General features: G+C 39.6%; 1 protein-coding gene across 2 annotated transcripts in view; it reads left to right on the top strand.

The window, feature by feature from the left end:
- The window catches only part of mbl (muscleblind), a 656886-nt gene that overhangs the window by 578115 nt on the left and 57671 nt on the right, over positions 1–21100 (top strand). For both annotated transcript variants that reach the window (XM_070094280.1, XM_053785163.2), the window contains one exon: positions 15174–15398. In XM_070094280.1, the coding sequence (XP_069950381.1) occupies positions 15174–15398 (225 nt within the window). The remainder of the gene's footprint in view (positions 1–15173; positions 15399–21100) is intronic.

Raw genomic sequence — 21100 nt, 5'->3', positions numbered from 1 at the left:
TTACAAATTCTTCTGAGTTTATTATAGCAATGATCCAACATACTGTGTTTCCATTCTGATGGAATGGCCTGATTAAAAGAGTATTTTTTGTTTCTCAATATTTTGAATGCTTCCTTCTCCTGTATTTTAGTTATTTCAATATGTTTCTGAAGAATAATTCTCATAAAATCATCAAAAGGACGATCTCTCATGTCAAGGAGTCTATTGGGTAAAAGAGACTTGGGCAGAACTTGTTCATTTAAACAATTTTTTAAAAAATTAAGTCGAATTTTTAACTTGTGGGACTTGATCAGTGCAAAAGAAAACTGTGAAACAAAAGATATATGATTAGGAAAGCTTATCGAGAACATTCTGAAGAGTCGTGTGGTATCCATTAATGTTTACTGTGTTTACTGTGATGTTTACTGTGATCTTATTGCATTAATGGATACCACACGACTCTTCAGAATGTTCTCGATAAGCTTTCCTAATCATATATCTTTTGTTTCACAGTTTTCTTTTGCACTGATCAAGTCCCACAAGTTAAAAATTCGACTTAATTTTTTAAAAAATTGTTTAAATGAACAAGTTCTGCCCAAGTCTCTTTTACCCAATAGACTCCTTGACATGAGAGATCGTCCTTTTGATGATTTTATGAGAATTATTCTTCAGAAACATATTGAAATAACTAAAATACAGGAGAAGGAAGCATTCAAAATATTGAGAAACAAAAAATACTCTTTTAATCAGGCCATTCCATCAGAATGGAAACACAGTATGTTGGATCATTGCTATAATAAACTCAGAAGAATTTGTAATGAACTCAAGAGCAAACTACAAAGAAAATTAGACATTTTAATTGAAAATAGTGATTGGACAAAACATGCTAATAACAATTTTGTAATTAACTTATCAGATGAAATTTTAGACAAACATACAACTGCTGCTCTAGGTTTTGGCCTAAGTTTTGCAACTTCAAAAAAACTTAATAATGTTGAAATTGCAAAAGCCTTTTGTAACTTTGAAAAATTTTCTGATTTATCCTCTGATGAAATTAATATTAGTAAAGGAATGGTATATAGCTCTATGTTAAAACCAAACATTCCCAATTGCCCTCAAAGATTCTTTAAGTCTTATGATACACTTAATAACAATAAAAATTTGCGCCTTACTAAAGCAGACAAAATAAATGCAATAGTAATTATGAAAGAAAATGATTATCAAGAAAAAATGAATAATCTCTTAGATGATACTGAAACCTATTCTAAACTTAGGAAAAATCCCCTAGAAACCGTTAACAGCAATTTCAATAAAACAATAAAACTTCTACTGAAAGGCAAAGATGAATTAGTCAAACAATTTACTTCCACTAATCCATCTTTACCTTACATGTATGGACTAATAAAAACACACAAACCAGGGAATCCAGTCAGACCAATTATTAGCTCCATAGGGTCAGTTTCATATAAATTATCCAAATGGCTTGTTGATATTTTGAGCCCTATTGTTGGTAAAATTTCTAACTTTAATGTTAAAAACAACATAGACTTGGTTGATAAATTAAGCTCCTTGACTGACTTAAATGATTTTAACATGGTTAGTTTTGATGTTACTTCCTTGTTTACGAAAGTTCCTGTTGATGATTTATTAAGTTTCTTATCTGAAGAACTCGTTAACTATGATTTACCATTGCCAGTTCCTACTATCATTAAACTTATTAAACTTTGCATTGTTGATGCAAAATTTGTATTTAATGATAAGTTTTACACTCAGAAGTTTGGTATGGCAATGGGAAATCCTCTTTCACCTGTTCTTAGTAACCTATACATGGAATTTTTTGAAACAAGGTTGCTTAACATAATCCTCCCTAATAGAGCTAAATGGTTCAGATATGTTGATGATATTTTGTGTCTTATGCCCAAAAATGTAGATATACACCATTTCCTTGGAAAATTAAATAGCTTAGCCCATTCTATAAACTTTACTGTTGAGTTTGAAGAAAATAACTCATTGCCTTTTCTAGATGTTTTAATTATTAAGGGTAATGAATTCAAATTTAAAATTTACAGAAAACCTACAAATAACTGTTCCTATGTCCACTATTATTCCTCGCATCAAGATAGAGTCAAACTGTCTGTTTTCTCATCAATGTTTTTGAGAGCTTTACGAATTTGTAGTCCCGAGTTCATAGATGAGGAAATATCCAAAATTTATGAAATAGGTAATGATTTAAAATACCCAAGAAATGTAATTGATAAATCTTTTAAAGTTGCTAGAAATACTTTTTACAATCCAAAAAGGGACAACCAGCCTTATTCAACTAAAAATATGTTGGTTCTCCCTTACCATGAAAACTTGGTTGATATGCCTTCTCTTCTTAAGACTTTTAATATTAAAGTTGTATTCAAAAATCTTGATACAGTAAAAAAAACTTTGATAAAGAATTCCCCCCAAAATGCTGATGGATGTGTCTATAAGGTTCCTTGTAAAATTTGCGATAAAGTTTATTACGGTCAAACTGGTAAAAATCTCGAACTAAGATTAAAACAACATAAATATAGCATTAGAACTGGACAAGATTCCAATGCTCTATTTATTCATGTAAGAGATTTTAACCATCCAATTGATTTTCAAAAAGTTGAGAAAGTAGTATCAAGCAAGTCCATGGTCGACAGGAATATAATTAAATCTTGTTTCATAAAAAGCAGTTTTGACAATAATATGAATATTTCCTTTGGTTTATATAAATTAGATCCATTTATAATTAATAGAATTTGGGAAGAATTTAATATACACTGGACAAATAATCATTTTTAAATTTTCTTGGGTAGAATAGTTTGTGGGTGAGTTGTGCAAAGGACCTATCCAAGTTGGGTCGGCGCGCGTCAGGTGTTTAACCGTTGTGGGATCTGATAGTGAGGTGTTGGCCAGACCCCTTATATAGCTTCCTTGGATGCTTTACTTTCATAGTTCCTTGATAATGTGAGTAGTCACGAAAGCGCTTGGAATTTCTCTATTCTTTCAGAGTGGTTGTTTTGCATATTCTGAAATCTCCTGTTTACTGTGATCTTATTGCATAAATATATATATATATATATATATATATATATATATATATATATATATATATATATATATATATATATACACACACACACACATACACATACACATCAGTTTAGAGCGTTATTCAACCCTTTTAATCCCCTATTTAACACTGAAAATCCTCATTACCCTACTAAAGTCTCCCAGTTGAGGCTGACAGATGTCAACATCCTGTATGAGCCCCATCTTGCGTGATGGAATATAACAGGGAAACTTATCTTTCTCTTCCAGTTGTAACTGTAATATAATATAGCAGCAGCACACTGATGGTATATCTAATTTTGTTTACAAACATACACAAATATTTGACCGGCCTCTTCATTTCTGTCACTCTCCTCTCCCACTATCCTAATGAGTAGTGTCAGCAGTCTATAGGCTGACTGCTGCTCGTTACATTCTGTTGTTTATATAGGTAACAGCAGGTTCATAGAGGTGGCCCTCCACAGATATATATTTACATAGCAGTCAGCCATTCTTTCTATAGGACCTTATGAGAATAATCACCAGCTTTAAAACAAAGTCAGTCTTTCTCTTTTTCTGTATATATATATAATGTTGTAGACTCGTAATGGCTGTAGACATGTATTTCCACGTGACAAGTTTTTATAGAGTGTATTAGTCAAACTTTTCATATTTTTTTTATGTAGGTTAGAATTTCAAGTGTCTTGTCATAAGTGTCAAAGTAAATTTCTATCTGTAATATAAATACATCGATAAATGTTGATATCTGTCGGCATGTTGTAGTGGTGAGAACCCCACCTCCGAACTACCATTCCCCTCCCCTTCCCAGACCCACCATGTTGTAGTGGTAATAGAACCCCTCCATACCCTCTACCCACCATGTTGTAGTGGTAGTAGGATCCTCCATACCCCCTACCCACCATGTTGTAGTGGTAATATTGAGGACCCCTCCATACCCCTTACCCACCATGTTGTAGTGGTAATAGTGAGGACCCCTCCATACCCCCTACCCACCATGTTGTAGTGGTAATAGTGAGGACCCCTCCATACCCCTACCCACCATGTTGTAGTGGTAATAGTGAGGTCCCCCCATACCCCCTACCCACCATGTTGTAGTGGTAATAGTGAGGACCCCTCCCTTCCCCCTACCCACCATGTTGTAGTAGTAATAGTGAGGACCCCCCATACCCCCTACCCACCATGTTGTAGTGGTAATAGTGAGGACCCCTCCCTACCTCTCTACCCACAGCGATGTAGTAATATTGAGGACCTCGTCATCCCTCCCAGTCAAGCACCTTCATGTACTTGTAATAATGAGAACCCCCCTCCCCCTAGCCCCTCTCCTGATTTGCCATGCACGAGCACATGTGCTCCAGGGGCTTCTCCCTAGATCTAGTAACTCCTTGTTACCCCCACATCCCCCTGCACATATCATACCTATTTAAGAATGCCTTTATCTTAAGGTAATTTGTGTGTGAGGCTGGGGTAGGGAAGAGACCCACTACAGTAAGATTGAGCCTTCTATATCACCTGCATTTGCGTCATTAAAATAGTTTCACCACTGGATAATGTATGCTTTCTTGACTTGTTTTATTAAGTTAACAGTTTCCTTATATATATATATATATATATATATATATATATATATATATATATATATATATATATATATATATATTTTCTCTTTCAGGCTGTAAATAGGAGAAAATTTGTTTCAGTGAAAGTTAATCTAACCTGCTTTTTCTGTGTTGTGTGTGAGCGTTGTCCCCCTATGTACGGTCTCTCACCTTTTATAACCTCTCTTACTCACCTCTGTGCTGTCCACCCCTCGCGGGGGCCTCCACTCAGTATTAGACACTCACTCATGTATTTATAGCAGTGGTTCTTAAATAACAAAAGTTTTTTTCCTCATATTTATTATATATATATATCTTTTTCATCGATTAATCAACTGCATTTTTTTATATTTCCTATATCAATTAATAGTATATCTGCGTTACTTATACGTACGTTTAACACATGATGTTGCTTTCTCTAATTTGCCATATCGTATTTCTTATCTATTTATTTGCTAACAGTTTATACTTATCTTTGTTCGTTACAGTTTTTCGTCATATTTTTTTCTCTTTATTTTGTAATGAATGGAGCACTGATTTTTAAATGAATGTATATTTATATTTAGATACGTTGCATCGGCACTGTAACCAATATTTTTCTTGTAATAGTTAATGTTCCAGTAGCCGTTTTCGCTCAGGATTTCTCCTGCGTGGTCATAATGTAACCTTGAGGCAGAGTGGTTACTGCAGGTGTGTTCACTGCAGGTGTGTTCACTGCAGGTGTGTTCACAGCAGGTGTGTTCACTGCAGGTGTGTTCACTGCAGGTGTGTCGCTGCGCCAGTGATGACTATCTCCAGCCATCATGCCGGGGCTTTCCCCTCCCTCCATACTGTCTTCCCCATACTAGAGTGTCGCACCTCTCAATCCATCAAGAGAAAACATGCGTTTAATGGTCTTCGAAACTGTGGAAAAGCCATGTTTGTCAAAGAATGCAACGCTGATGTTTAGATATTCACTGCCACAAAACACCTTTCCTATTAGGTAATGATACTTGTAGAGGCAACATAAACATGCCAACTTTTGTCAAAATTAGAAAAAAAATATGTAAACACCGAGAAAAATCGTCTGTTAGCACACAAAAGATCAGAAAACCTCAGAATACCTGACAGTTTTATTTATCAGGGATGTATTGTGTTTGGCACATATTCTTTCAGTATTTATAGGTTTTTTACGTTTGATAGATAACCTCGTCCATTTAGTCCAGGTACAAGCGGAGTCCTCGTGTGTCATTCAACCGGTGTGATGTGTCCTGTGCACATAGTGCGCAGGAGAGTGGCAGTCCTGATGACATCCGTTTCCTTAATGTTCGAAAGTTGACCTCCGAGGCACGGTCAGAAGAAACATGGCGTTGAAGACACGGTAGAAAAAAAACATGGCGGTGAAGATGCGGTAGAAACAAACATGGCAGTGAAGACATGGTAGAACAAACATGGCAGTGAAAACACGGTAGAAACAAACATGGCAGTGAAAACACGATAGAAACAAACATGGCAGTGAAAACACGGTAGAAACAAACATGGCAGTGAAAACACGGTAGAAATAAACATGGCAGTGAAAACACGGTAGAAACAAACATGGCAGTGAAAACACGGTAGAAACAAACATGGCAGTGAAAACACGGTAGAAACAAACATGGCAGTGAAAACACGGTAGAAACAAACATGGCAGTGAAAACACGGTAGAAACAAACATGGCAGTGAAAACACGGTAGAAACAAACATGGCAGTGAAAACACGGTAGAAACAAACATGGCAGTGAAAACACGGTAGAAACAAACATGGCAGTGAAAACACGGTAGAAACAAACATGGCAGTGAAGACACGGTAGAACAAACATGGCAGTGAAGACACGGTAGAAACAAACATGGCAGTGAAAACACGGTAGAAACAAACATGGCAGTGAAAACACGGTAGAAACAAACATGGCAGTGAAAACACGGTAGAAACAAACATGGCAGTGAAAACACGGTAGAAATAAATATGGCAGTGAAAACACGATAGAACAAACATGGCAGTGAAGACACGGTAGAACAAACATGGCAGTGAAGACACGGTAGAACAAACATGGCAGTGAAGACACGGTAGAACAAACATGGCAGTGAAAACACGGTAGAACAAACATGGCAGTGAAGACACGGTAGAACAAACATGGCAGTGAAGACACGGTAGAACAAACATGGCAGTGAAGACACGGTAGAACAAACATGGCAGTGAAGACACGGTAGAACAAACATGGCAGTGAAGACACGGTAGAACAAACATGGCAGTGAAGACACGGTAGAACAAACGTGACGGGTAAGACACAGTAGAAAGAAACATGGCGTTGGAGACACGGTATGAGTATGGCGTTGGAGACACGGTATGAGTATGGCGTTGGAGACACGGTATGAGTATGGCGTTGGAGACACGGTATGAGTATGGCGTTGGAGACACGGTATGAGTATGGCGTTGGAGACACAGGAGTAAGATAGAGTTGGAGAGAAGGCAGCAGCCTGCGGAGACACGCGCCTCACTCTGCATCATGGGTACTTGTGAACCTGCACACCAGCGGCCGGTTGTCTGCTCAGCAAACCTATGCCGACAACACCATCATGATCACTGATGACCCTCTATAGAATCTAGTGCACCTCCCTCATCACACTCATTCCACTCACTATTTCCCACCGTCGAGTGTGTTCAATGTTCCCCTCTGGCAGTAAACCAGTGCGAATTCTATTTGGTTGTGTGGTAAATTGTTACCTTGGTGGCCAACGTGTCAAGTGTGTTTGGACATGCATTAACCTGGGTCAACACAACCCAGGTGGGTCACACACAAACACATGCCACATTCACCACCTGCCTTAAAACACTGATCACCCTCTTTCCCAGTCTGTTAAGAGGTAACTAGCTGAACGTTGTACACCTCATCTTTGATAAAAGTATAACAAGCTAGGTAGAGATATTCTATATTTTCCACTGCAGACTGTGTTGTTGCAACCTCTTGCTTAACAAGAGGGATTCTGTGTAAGTTATAAGGAGTGTTAATTTGCATGGTGTATCCAGGTAGTTGGGTTGGCCGTATGAGTGGCGTGGTGGGAGTGGCCAGTGTATGCTTCCCGAGTGCCACTACAGATACCATGCCAGTTCCTCCTTTTATCTCCAGAGCCAAGCCATCGTCAGTGCCGCCCCAGACTCACCCCTCATCCCTCAAGCCAGCGGTATTTTCACGTCCTCCCCTACCCCCAGGCCGAGCCACCGCTAGTGCCATCCGCCGCTAGTTTCATGCAGTCTCTGCACTCTACATCCCTAGGGCAACACCACCGCTAGTGCCACCCCTACACTCCTTCTTCCCTACAGCCCTGGGCTACGCAACTGTTAGTGCCAGTGCTAAAGCAATGCTAGAGCCATCATCTCATTACAGGGTCAAGCCATCATTGTGTCAGGCCAAAGCTCTCATCCCCAGCACTCCATAGAGCCAAGCCAGCCCTTATACTTGGCCCTGATACTCATCCCTTTTCCATTAGGGCCAAGCCATCGCCCACAGCTCAGTAAGGTGCCACGCCATCCTGCCCTCCCCTCCCCCCTTTCATCGATGCCATTCGCCCTTTGCGCTGTCGCGTATCCCCCCCTCCCTCCATGCATACCCATGACTCCCTGAAGCAGCCCTCATGCCGTCCAGGTTTGCAGGGCAGGCAACAGGCTCCTCCGCCGCTACTGCCTCGACTGCTTTTCTGCCGCTTGCCTGCTGCATGCACCTCAGTTGCCTGTACCGTTTGCATGCTGCTTGCCTTCTTTGGTTGGATTGTCATCTTTGTTTCCTGACTTGCAAGGTGCTGACGAGGGGGTGTCCATACCAGCATCAGCACCTCACAGTCCTAACACCCACACCTAACGCCCTGGCACCCAGACGTATGCTCCATCAGTGCCCGTCCTTCTCTAAAAAGATTTCAAAAGAGCCTACTAGGTGTGTAGTTTGCATCCCTCTCCCTGCTGTGCGCGTGTGGACAGTCCGTCTGGGTGCCTGATCTGCGTTGCAACACCAACAGAGAAACTAACTTTTAAAACGATAAATATAAGATAAATATTGTTTCTACCTGAGCCGGAAGTGGCGGCACAACCCTGAGGTCTAAGGTGACCACACTACCATGCCTCAAGCCCCTTCTCTCCCTACCTCCTTTATATTCTCACTCTTGCTCTCACTCAGTGACTCCCACATCCTCGGGGGCCAGTGTCTGCTGCCCGCACCACTACAGATACAGTGGTTACCATGAAAAACAAGATATGAAACAATATAAACATCGGAAAAAATATTTAAAGCTACGTAATTGTGCTTATTAAAGGTACACATTTTATTACAAGTGTTTGTCAACAGAGTTGTTGGAAAAAAAATATTGATGAGAAAAATGTAATGTGCTCTACAGTTAACAGGAATCTGAAACAGCAAACAGATTGGAAGACTTTTTGTGATGCATCAATTACGTTATTTTTCAATGTGGTCAAATTGCATATTAACATTTATGATTTTTTGACATTATATATATATATATATATATATATATATATATATATATATATATATATATATATATATATATATATATATATATATATATATATATATATATATATATATATATATATATATATATATATATAACAAATGTTATTAAGAGGAGCGTTGCTACAGCTAAGCAGACTAAACTGCAGACATACTCAGTGTTAACCTGAACAAGTGTTAATCATATTAAAAAAATCTTAAGTCAGTATGGGCCATTCTGCGATATTGGATGGATGCTGAACTACACATGTGTAGCTACAATGGCAGACATACCCGCTGCAGCATGAGAGAGAATCGGAACTCTACAAGCTGGGCCTCGCATCATTCTACAGCTTTGTCCCAGTAGGATCAGAAACCGTTGGATAGTGGTAAAATTATTTTTTTTTAAGTTCCTGAAAGTGTTAAGCGATAAACTTGTCAGGGAAGGCGACCAGTTTTTTTCTTTGCTCCAGTAACTAAGTGTGGTGCACCAGACAGGAAATACCAACTGCATCATAAAAACGGCCTACCTCTGAGCAGCTGGAGATTTTTTCTTTTAATTTAAATGTCAATATAAATGTCATTGTTGACAGGTTATTAAAATGTCATGTAATCCCCATGCCGAATGAAGCTATTAAAATAAATATAAAACTGCTAAATACAAGGCGACAAGGGAAAAAAATGTAGTCTTTGATAGATTTTTTTCCTGTAATTATGCAGTTATTATCTTTTCTTAGGCTATGGTTGCTCAAAATAAAAGACTATATCCGTATAAATTATACATACAGTATATGGGCTCACTTCTGACGCAAATTTTGCGAACCTATAGTATCAGAGACGTAAATAAAATGGCTTCAGGGGAAAACCTTAAAATTTCTCCTGGAAGCCATTTGAATATTTTTCTTCAGACATCCGACAAATTTCCTTTTTAAGGTAAGGATATATTTTGTCACAGTTTTGTATACAATAACAATATTTTAAAACATGAATCTCCTTCAGTTCCTCTGAAGCTGGACGGGAACCAAGACTGCACCAGGCAAGATATTTTCACCCCTTTGGATGGCCACACAGACATTGCAACAGGTGGTATTGATGAACCTAGACATAGTTCACCAAGGAAACCTGTTGTAAATCTGTCCAGGTTCCAGAGGGTTTCCGATTCTACTGGTTGGTACTGATGGCTCAAATCCCTATATTTGTTGAGCTTAGATTCTTCCATGGGATCATCATAATTTATTAAACACACAAATTGATATAGATATCCGGCAGTGGATACGCAAGTAACGTTCAACACCAGTTTTCTGCCAATCTTTCAGGGATAGTGATCCCACCAGGGCGGTTATAGGATTTACAGAGATTTCGATGTACTAGGAATCAGCATCCTTCACTGTCTGGGCAATCAGCTGTAGCGAGGCTTCTCTTGATAACGTCGACTTCATTATGTCTTTCTTGCCAACCCTAGGGAATGACAGTTTAAACCATATAGAGCGTATGGGTCACCTTTGATGTGGTTAAAGGCACCGAGGAAAGCCCACTGCGATAGAGACGTTATATATATATATATATATATATATATATATATATATATATATATATATATATATAAACTTATGAAAACAGTTTACATTGTAAAAGGTTAAAATAAAACAATACAATTTATACATAACATGCACGCAGGAGAGCATGTGTTTTATTCCAAGATGAATTATATTCTTATTGACCAATATAGACAAAAGTCGACTAATAAGAATAAACTAAACAGATCATTAGGAGAAGCTACAATTATTTAAAATTAGCTATAACTTATTATTAAATACAGGTTCATGTTCTTTAAATGTGTAAGTTCTCAAGTCGGATAACTTTTGCTTCTTAGCGATAATTTACAGATCTACTGACCTTAATTTAGGTTATTTATATAATGACTTTTAATTGCTGAGTAAGGTGGTATAGCTGAATAAATAAGGATTCTGTATGATAATTCCGTGCTCACAAATTCTGCTTATAAAAGTTGGGGATATAGTTGTGAGGTTAGCGTAGGTAAGGTTTGTCAGGAAACAAGACACGTGTTTCCTGACGCGGGTCTTAGTTATATGATGACCTACAGCTGGGAGCTTTTGGTCGTCTGACCGAGGCCTTTCGATGCTTACCCCTCTACCTCTTTACAAATTATGGTTATGATTATAATCATCGGATAAATATGTTAGTACTAATTCTGAGATAATGTTAGGAAACGATATTGGAAATTACTACAAACTTAGTTACCTGCAAATTAAAGTTGGTGTTAACCCCCTGACCACTGTCAGTCACCTCATATTGGTAATCCTGCTGCACCTCTCTGCTCAAATGTTCACTGGTTCTATTGTAATATTAGTCTCCATCATTTTTAAAACAGACTTTGTCAACAAGGGATTATTATACAGGACAGCACTGTTCAAGTCCAATAATCAAAATTCAGTCTGAAAATAACCATGAACTGACACAAGAGGATTAGAAAAAATTATAGCTCATCTACAAATACATTTTTTTTGTTCTTATAGAGTAGGCATCTTAGGCTTAGTGACAATGATTCTACAATTAACTTAGTTTCTTTGAAATTATTGTAGCTTACCCTCTTCGAGTTTCTCTTATTGTTGCTGTATATTCATTATTATGATCTGTCTTGGTCAGTAGTCACCTGATATATGTAAGTAAAAAAATGAATGGTCTCCTAATTAGTTTGTTTAGCTAATTTTAAAGCTTGTTTTCATCTAGTAATATAAATCGTCTTATTTCTTTGGACTTCACACAGTTTTTTTTCTCCTAGTAAGAAATTCTGATTGAATTTGAATTTTCGCCAAATTAAGGTAACTGTGCAATTTGATGCAATATATATATATATATATATATATATATATATATATATATATATATATATATGTGTGTGTGTGTGTGGTGTCGAATATGTACAACTGGTCAATTAGCAAGAACTCATTTAAAATTAAGTCCTTTCTGAAATTTTCTCTTATACGTTTAAAGATACATTTTTTTTCATTAATGTTAATGTAAAAATTTATAATTTTGCACCAAAAGAATCTTAGAAAACTTACCTAACCTTATTATAACAAGAGCAATTTATTTTAGCCTAACCCAACTAAATATATTTTAGATTTGTTTACAATAATTTAATACTAAACAAACACAGTGAAATATATTTTTTTCGTTAGGTTCAGAATGATTTTGGCGAAATTATTGCATAAACAAATTTTCGCTTGTCCTATATGGCAAGATGAGCGTTGCTATTTAAGCCAAGATCGCAAGTTCTGCCTATTCGGCACGATATATATATATATATATATATATATATATATATATATATATATATATATATATATATATATACATACATACGCAAAACAACCACGGGGGAGTTGAATGATAGCTCTAGGTCTTTCGTGTTGCAGCCAACACATCAGGAGCTTGCCATGATGGAGAGGACGTCCAAGCAAATACGATCACAGGGTCCCAGCAAATACGTTCCCTGTGACCGTATTTGCTTGGACCTCCTCCTTTCTTCATCATTGCAAGCTCCTGGTGATGTGTTTACTGCAACACGAAGGGCCTAGAACTATCATTCAACTCCCCCATGGTTGCTTTGCATCTTGTATCGCTTATTCGTGCCGAATACAGAAAACTGGTCAGTTAGCAACAACTCATTTAAAATTAAGTCCTTTTTAAAGATATTTTTTTTTCATTTGTGTTAATGTAAAAATTTATAATTTTGTACCAAAAGAACCTTAGAAAACTTACCTGACCATATTATAACAAGCTCAATTTAATTTAGCCTAATCCGACTAAATATATTTCAGATAAGTTTACAATCTTTTAATAAACAAACACAATGAAATATATTTTTTTCCCTAAGTTTAGAACGATTGTTGCAAAATTATTGCATATTCAAAATTTTCGCTTGCCTTATTCGGCAAGAAGGGCGTTGCTGTTTAAGCCAAAATTGCAAGTTTTACCTCTTTGGCACGACACACACATACATTTATATATATATATATATATATATATATATATATATATATATATATATATATATATATATATGAAATTCACGTGTGAAAGCATTAGTTTTTAAGTATGAAAGACATTCAATATTATAACTGGCAATTCGCAAAAAAGCCACTTGACCAGCTAGGTCACCAGCTAGCTGGACAACACTTGACCAGCTAGGTCACCAGTGGACAACACTTGACCAGCTAGATCACCAGTGGACAACACTTGACCAGCTAGGTCACCAGTGGACAACACTTGACCAGCTAGGTCACCAGTGGACAACACTTGACCAGCTAGGTCACCAGTGGACAACACTTAGAACAAGATGTGACTGACTGCAGACTTTGGTGTTTGTTGTACAGAAAACACGTGATAATTTAAAGTGCAATTTGACCAAAATGAAAAAAAAATCCAATGAAGAAAGCGTTAGACACTATGTTTCATCTTGAATTTTGTGTATATATTAGCTGTCATAACGGGATCAAATTTGCTTAACGTTCCCGAGGATCACTAGTGCGTCTGGTTCTCACAACCTAGAACCCACTTGTTGGTATTTGACCTTCATTTTTTTTTTATAACTTCTGCGAAGCAGACACTGTTCCTCTCTTCGTTACACTACACGCTCTGCATTCTTACTGCCCAGCCCCTTTGCCACCCACACACTGCCCTCCTTCACCAACCATACGTACTGCCCCTTCAAAACTTTCACACTGCCCATTTACCCCTCACATGCACTGCTTCTGTATCCCCATCCACCTAAACACTATTCTTTCACTACCCATACACACTGCCCCATATCCCCTCCATATACAGTCCTTTTATCCTCACATACAGTCCCTTTATCCCTACACACACACACTGCATTTTTAGCTTCCCCTACATACACTCTATTATCCCCCTCCCCTCATACACTATCCCTTTATCATTAAATTCACTGACCCTCTTAATCCCGTCACACGCTTTGACCTCACACCATCCATGCTGACCTCACACTCCCACAATCACTGACCTCACTCCCCCGCAACCACTGACCTCACAACCCCACACCTCACACCCCCTACAATCAGTGATCTCACCACAGTCACTGACTTCACACCCCTACACGATGCAAGCTTTATTTGACCTTACACCTTTGTTCCTCCGATATTCTTCTTTTGGACCTTCCCATCAGCTGCTACCATCCTTTGACCTTTCCCATATCCTTCCCTCGACCTGCCTTTCACCAGTTCTCTCTGTTCTCCTTTCGACCTGTCTCCATCCCTTCCCTCTTCCTGCTTTCCTAATCCCGTTCCCTAGAGCTAGTCCTGCCTCCGTAACTTCTCGTTCCGTTTCCTCCACCTTTTCCCTCGACCTCTTCGCCCCACGTCTCGTTTCCCTCATCCCCTCCTCCGTCTTATCCCCCATCCTCCCTTCGTCTTATCCCCCATCCCTTTCCCTCGACCTGTTCCCTTTCGTCCTGTCCCACATTCACATTCTTGAATCCTTCCTACTCATCTGTCACCAACCGTCACTTCTTATTCTTGTGCCCCATCCTCCACTTTCCAGCTGGGTTATTCTTGTGCCCCATCCTCCACTCTCCAGCTGGCTTATCCTTGTGCCTCATCCAGTCTCCAGCTGGGTTTTCAGCTCCCTTTTCTTTAACCACCTTTGCTTTCACCTTCCTCTCGTCTCCAAACACCAACAACAACCACCTCTACTTTCCGTTTCTACCTCCACCTATCCCTCTTTTACACTATTTCTTCAGTTGCTACCTTCATATTTCTCTCCTGCCCGTCTACAGCTGCCCCGTACCTCCTGCCCACTGTCAACAGCTGCACCCTGTCCCTTTTCTGCCCCTGTCTACAGCTGCCCCCTGCTTCCCTGGCTAGCTGTCCTCCTGGTTCTGTCCCTGGTGTCCCCTCTATCCCCCCTCCACTGCTGCTGGGTCGCCCCGCTGTAGTACGCTCTTCTGCCTCTAGGTGTGCCGCGAGTTTCAGCGCGGTGCCTGCAAGAGGCCTGAGCAGGAGTGCCGCTTCGCCCACCCGCCCGATCACGTGAGCACGACAGACGAGGGCACTGTCACAGTTTGCATGGACGCTATCAAGAGCCGCTGTTCTCGTGACCCCTGTCGCTACTTCCACCCTCCCCCGCACCTGCAGGCCCAGCTCAGGGCGAGCCAGGGCCGCGCCGCACATCAACCCGTGGTAGGCACCAACCCCCCTGCACACCACCGCTGCTCCTACCACCACCACCACCACCACCACCACTACCACTACTCTTCCTCGTATTATTCTTAACGTCAAGTTTTCCACTCTTGGTCTTCATTACATCAGTTTTTTCCACTATATGTTTTTCATACTATCTCTTATACTCTCTTGTTCTTCGTCTCTTCTTCATCACGTCGTCTTCACTTTTTCATCCTTGTTCTTCATCATAGTCTTCCACTTCATTCTTGTTCACATCGTCTTCCACTCCCTCGTATTCTTTTTCTATATTATATCAATTCTTCCACTCATTCTGGTTCTTCATCACTCTTCTCTTCCCCCTTATTCTTATTGTTCTTCACATTTTCCCCTCCCTGTTTCCCCCCCTCTCTTTTCATTGGCCACATCGTATTGTCTATTTCCTTCCATTCCTCATCACATTATCCATTTTTCGCGCTCATCACAATTTACTTAATCATTGCTTTCTCCTGTATACCTTTATCACTTTCTCCTGCTTTCTCTTTTGCCATCTTTGCTCCATATCATTTTTGTTTAATCAGACTGAGTCACCAGTTTCTCAGTGCTTGCTTATCACATCAACTCTTTCTGCTTATTTTTCTATCTTATAACCTTTTATTTGTTTTTCCCCTATATGTACTCATCTGTCTTTCTACTTACTGATTCTCATTCTCTCTCTCTTCTGAGTCCTGCCCCATACATTTTCCTCCTCACTTCCTTATTCTATTCATTTATCACCTACCACCTTCTATTCCTCCTGGAAATGTATTTTCACTAGTACATGTTTCCTCTCGCAGGAATTTTATACTCTTTTACAATGACAAGTTATGAACTCTTCACCCTCTAGGTCTCTAGCCTGCCTGGCTGTCATCGAACCTTTTGTATGCAAAGTGGGAATTCTGAAAAAAAAGTTATTAACACTTTTTCCCTTTCCACTTGGTTGCCATGCTTTAAATAGGTTTTTGTTGTAAAGCTTTCAGTCTTGGTTTAAAGTATATCTAACGTGGTGTTTCACGGCTTTTAAAGTTTTCGCTCACTTAAACATTTGTTGAAATGGTTATTCATTGGGTTTTTTGGCAACCAAAAATTGGGTTAAAGAGTAGATGTGTCGGTGACGCGACAGCCATGCGTGGTAGAGCTGTGCCGGCCGGCTGGATCACGAGGGACCAAGATTGAGTGATTGGTCCCTGGTGGTCAGTCCGGCGTGCCCCGCACGTGAGCAGCCTGCTGAGAGCCCCCACACAGTAGTGCCCGCCACCCGCTGCTCCGCGCCCACCCTGCTAGCCCTGCTGGCCCAACCTTCCCTCACAGGCTGCCGGGACGCTCCTGCTGGTCTCATCTGGGTTCTTTGGGCCCACACCTCACTCTTGCTCCTACAGACTTGGCAGGAAGCTGGGGGAACACTACGCTTTTATCCCATCGTTGCCACCTAGGTGTTCTCCTGGCTCCTGACCCCCTACAGCTGCTACTGTTGACAAGCCGCGGTCAGGGGACGCGTCCGCTCGGTTACAGTGCTCTTCACTGCTCCTTTAAGACCATTTATAATGTCAATAGACGTTAGTGAGAGCAAGACTGCCCGGCGCGTCTCTAGACCAACTTGCCCTTCGCCCTTCTTTTTGTTCTGCATACTTCTCTTCGACGTGCATTCCCTCCTGGTACCAAACACGGGTCGCTTTGCTCAGAATAGTGAAGTGACCAGCTGCGCAGGCTGTTAGCCGAACTGTTATTTAGAATGTGTGTGTGTGTGTGTGTGTGAGAGAGAGAGAGAGAGAGAGAGAGAGAGAGAGAGAGAGAAAAAAAAGAGATTGTGTAGTTAGGAGGCTTGCACAGATTGATGGGTAAGTGAGACCGACTGAGCCTGCCAGACGGCCGCTGTGATATTGTCACGGGTATGTGGGTGAGGGATCCTGAGATTTAAGACGGTACCTCGCGCGTCTCCCTCACACAGGGATAAGTAACAACACTTGACATAATTATCAGTGACAGATTTCCTAATATACGCTACGGCTTGCATTGTATTCACTCATAAGTATAATATTATTACTTATATTTAATTTAACTTGCGCCAGCTTGTCAACATTTTTTTTATTGCAGTAAGCGTCTTCCAGAAAAAAATCTTCGTATATCAGTTTAATGTGTTTTCATTCACTATCTGCTATCAGTACCCTCAACGTCTAGCGCTTCTCACCCTCTTCCCCCCATCTGTCATCCCTCTACCCCTCTCTTTTCCTCTACAAGATCTCAAGCTTCTCCATTTTTCTGACGTCTCCTGCGGTCTGTGTCTGTTGTTTTCATCCTGGAGCGTCGTAGTTTGCAGGCAGTCTAGTGGAGCTCCCCGGGAGTGTTGCAGCAGCAGCAGCCACGGACGAGTCTTGCCCAAGATGCTACTACATGGATCACTGAATGCTGCCTCTCTCCTCCACGGACGACCGTCACCTCCCGTCCTCCAGCTAAGTCCCTTCCCCCCTCACACACACCATATTTGTATTTGCCTTATGGACATGTACTCCTATTCCTCCATCGTAATTTAGGAAATATTTACGTGTAATAAACATTTATACGTAGGTAGGCAGGTACTCTTGATGAATATTGTCAAACCACTTTAAACAAGATCCATTTGAAGCTTAATGATCAGTAACTTGTTACGTAAATTGTCAGATACTAAGCGGACTATGTAATGGATGCGGTTGTATTTTGTGCCCATTGAGAAAACCCTTCGATTGGTAGGCCAAAAAAAGGGTAATCTAACCTACATTTAGAAGTAAATTCTAGGTTGGGTTACGTTTATTTTTTGGTTACCGAAAGAAAAAAATTGTCCATAGGCCCAATGTAAAACTGTTTTCATTGCATAAGCCATTTAATATTGGAGAAATTGCATAAAAAACTCAAGCATCCTAAACTCGATATTAGCAAATACTGTATAATGGTTCACGTACAAGAAGTTCGTGTTGCCAACTTTATCACATTTAGTTTAAAAATCATGTTTATAACTGTAATGATTTATACATTTTGTACTAGTATATTACAGTTGCTATGAAAAACCGCGTTTCAACTGGTCACAATAAACTCTAACATATTAAACGCAACAAGGGAGCGTCCTCGCTTGATAAGTGAACCACATTAGCCTGAAGAGGAAGAATTGCAGTTATTCACTGTTCGTAATATATATTAGCATCTCTAACGAAATTAAATTTATATTAATGGATAATTTCCAAGCAGATCTTAAAAATGCCTTTTTTTTATCCATTACAATATTTTCTGCGTATTTTAATACAGTTATATAATGTCTACCACTTTGACGGGTGATACCAGTCGCCTCCGCAACACGTTCAGTAATGATGCATTTAAAAGTACGAAAAGGGGGTAGGTTTTCCGCCATTCATAGTCCTGATCAAAATTTGCTACACACTTGTTCGAAGTTGTACGGAGCCTTGAGATGATTTCCACAATTCTGGATTTCAGTATGGAAAAAAAGAATTTTGTTGATTGCACTAACGGGACCATCTCGTCAACGGAAAATGTATTACCGCTAACTCATATTACTGGTAAATAAAGGGACATTCTGTAAATTATATTTGTCATTAAGTTCTTGTTTTGGCATAAAATTTCATATTTTTTTTGTGTGTGTTCATGTGTAATCCTTTGGAAGTGGAAAGTGTGATTTGGGGGAGTGGGGGGGGGGTGCACAGTTGAACTATCTATTGCAATGCAGCGGCGAATCTAATTTAATGTGCGAATATTGTGTAAAAGTCGTTCAAGCTGCGTAGATTACATGTAGCATCGAGTCCGTTATAACCAGTTTTGTGACTGCTTGCTTCTTAGTTTTTATTGTGTGATGCAGGTTGTATAAACCTTTTAATATGCAAACTGTTGAACAACCGCACGGTTCCATTGCTCTATAAATAACATCTCTTCCTTGACTCCTAATGTGGACGGAGGTTCCTAACCCTATTGATGAGGGCTCCTAGTTTCTCAGTAGTGGTCAGGTGATGATGTCATACATTCCATATCCTTTTGTGTAGGATAGACTTCGTTAACCTCGTGTATTAATCCATCCAGTGACGGAATATGACGGGAAAACAGAGCTAAGCTTTCTTTCCAGTGTAACTGTTATATACAATACGGCAATAACACACTGAGTATACGTAATTTAAAAATGAATTTAATTGGGGCTCTGTGTTGGGTAGTGTTTACCTGGAGAGAGGTCCGGGGGTCAACGCCCCCGCGGCCCGGTCTGTGACCAGGCCTCATTGTGCATAGGTATGTGCATAATCTCCACAAACTTTTTATCATAAAACTGCAAGAAAAACATTGAGGTATTGAAGGTATACAAATTATCACAACCGTTCTTCCCTACCGACTGGAAAATAAATTTTGTGATTGAAGCTCTATGTCGGTGAATGTACACGAGGTGATTTTTTTTTCTAATCACCATTTCAAACGTACACCTAACACATGACTGAGGTAAGAAACTAAATAAAAAAAATATGTTTCTTTACACTGAACATAAAATAGTAAGATCCAAATTGTAAATAATAGTGCTACCATCTGGTGCTTTTCTATAAGGTAAGTTAAAATAGAAGCCATCTATAAGGCAGCCACAATATCAAAAGTCAGGGCTAGTGTATTAATTATGTCGTGCTTAATAAGCCAAACCTGCCGAACTCCCTTAAAAATTTACAGACTGATATAATCACAACTAGGCGCTAAACCATACCCCCGGCCGGGATTGAACCCGCGGTCATAGAGTCATGTTGACGGCAGTGAAGGGACTTGAGCTAGAGTTCGTCACGGCCACGCTAGCTGGAGATTCGTCTGTAAAAACTTGCATTTGTGGTCACAGAGGTGCCTGTGCTAACTTTCCTATGGTGTAGAAATATACCTAGTTGGATGAATCTTATTGTGGCTAGCTGGTCTAGTGGCTAACGCGACGGGCTGGAGTTTTGAGACTCTATGACCGCGGGTTCAATCCCGGCCGGGGGTATGGTTTATTTGCAATCGTGTCATTACGATTTCTTAAGTCAGTTAGGCGCTAAACCTACAAAGGCTATACAGCTACAGATTGATTGTTTTTTCCATTGGCAAAGTATTTTTTTGGACAAAGCTTAACTTATAAACCTCATTTAACGCATTTTTAAGCTATATTCTATATCGTAGGTTAATTTTAATTTAATATTACCTAAAATCAGTAATATATATTTTTCTGTGTTTTGAATGGCTTCTAGCAGATTTATGGCAAAATAAAAAATTTAGCTCTGCTTATTCGGCGGAAAACAAACTCCTAAGTAGCGTCATTGACGCAAGAAATTTAGATAGTTTTAAATATAGGTAGGACGGGTATATGAGTGGGTGTGAATTAGACTTGCCTTGCATGGGCCTGTAGGCCTACTACAGTGTTCTTTTGTCATGTTCTAAGCAAGGAATTGGAGCTACCCTCTTATTCCATGGATCAAAACCGATTACCATTCATTCCCAGTCACTGATCCCATGATAATAGATGATTAAGACATGTGCTACAGTTAGGAACTTTTATTGTTGAAACGTTTCGCCTACATAGGCTTCTTCAGTCAAATACAGAGGCAGCAAATGTAGTGAAATGTGATCAGTCCATCAACCTTGGAGAAATAGACTGATGGACTGATTACATCATCTTCATTTCACTACTACATCTACTGCCTCTGTAT

The sequence above is a fragment of the Cherax quadricarinatus genome, chromosome 45, assembly GCF_038502225.1.
Source record: "Cherax quadricarinatus isolate ZL_2023a chromosome 45, ASM3850222v1, whole genome shotgun sequence".
Classification (NCBI taxonomy): domain Eukaryota; kingdom Metazoa; phylum Arthropoda; class Malacostraca; order Decapoda; family Parastacidae; genus Cherax; species Cherax quadricarinatus.
The sequence above is the reverse complement of the archived record's forward strand: the minus strand, read 5'-3'. Positions and strand labels throughout refer to the sequence as shown.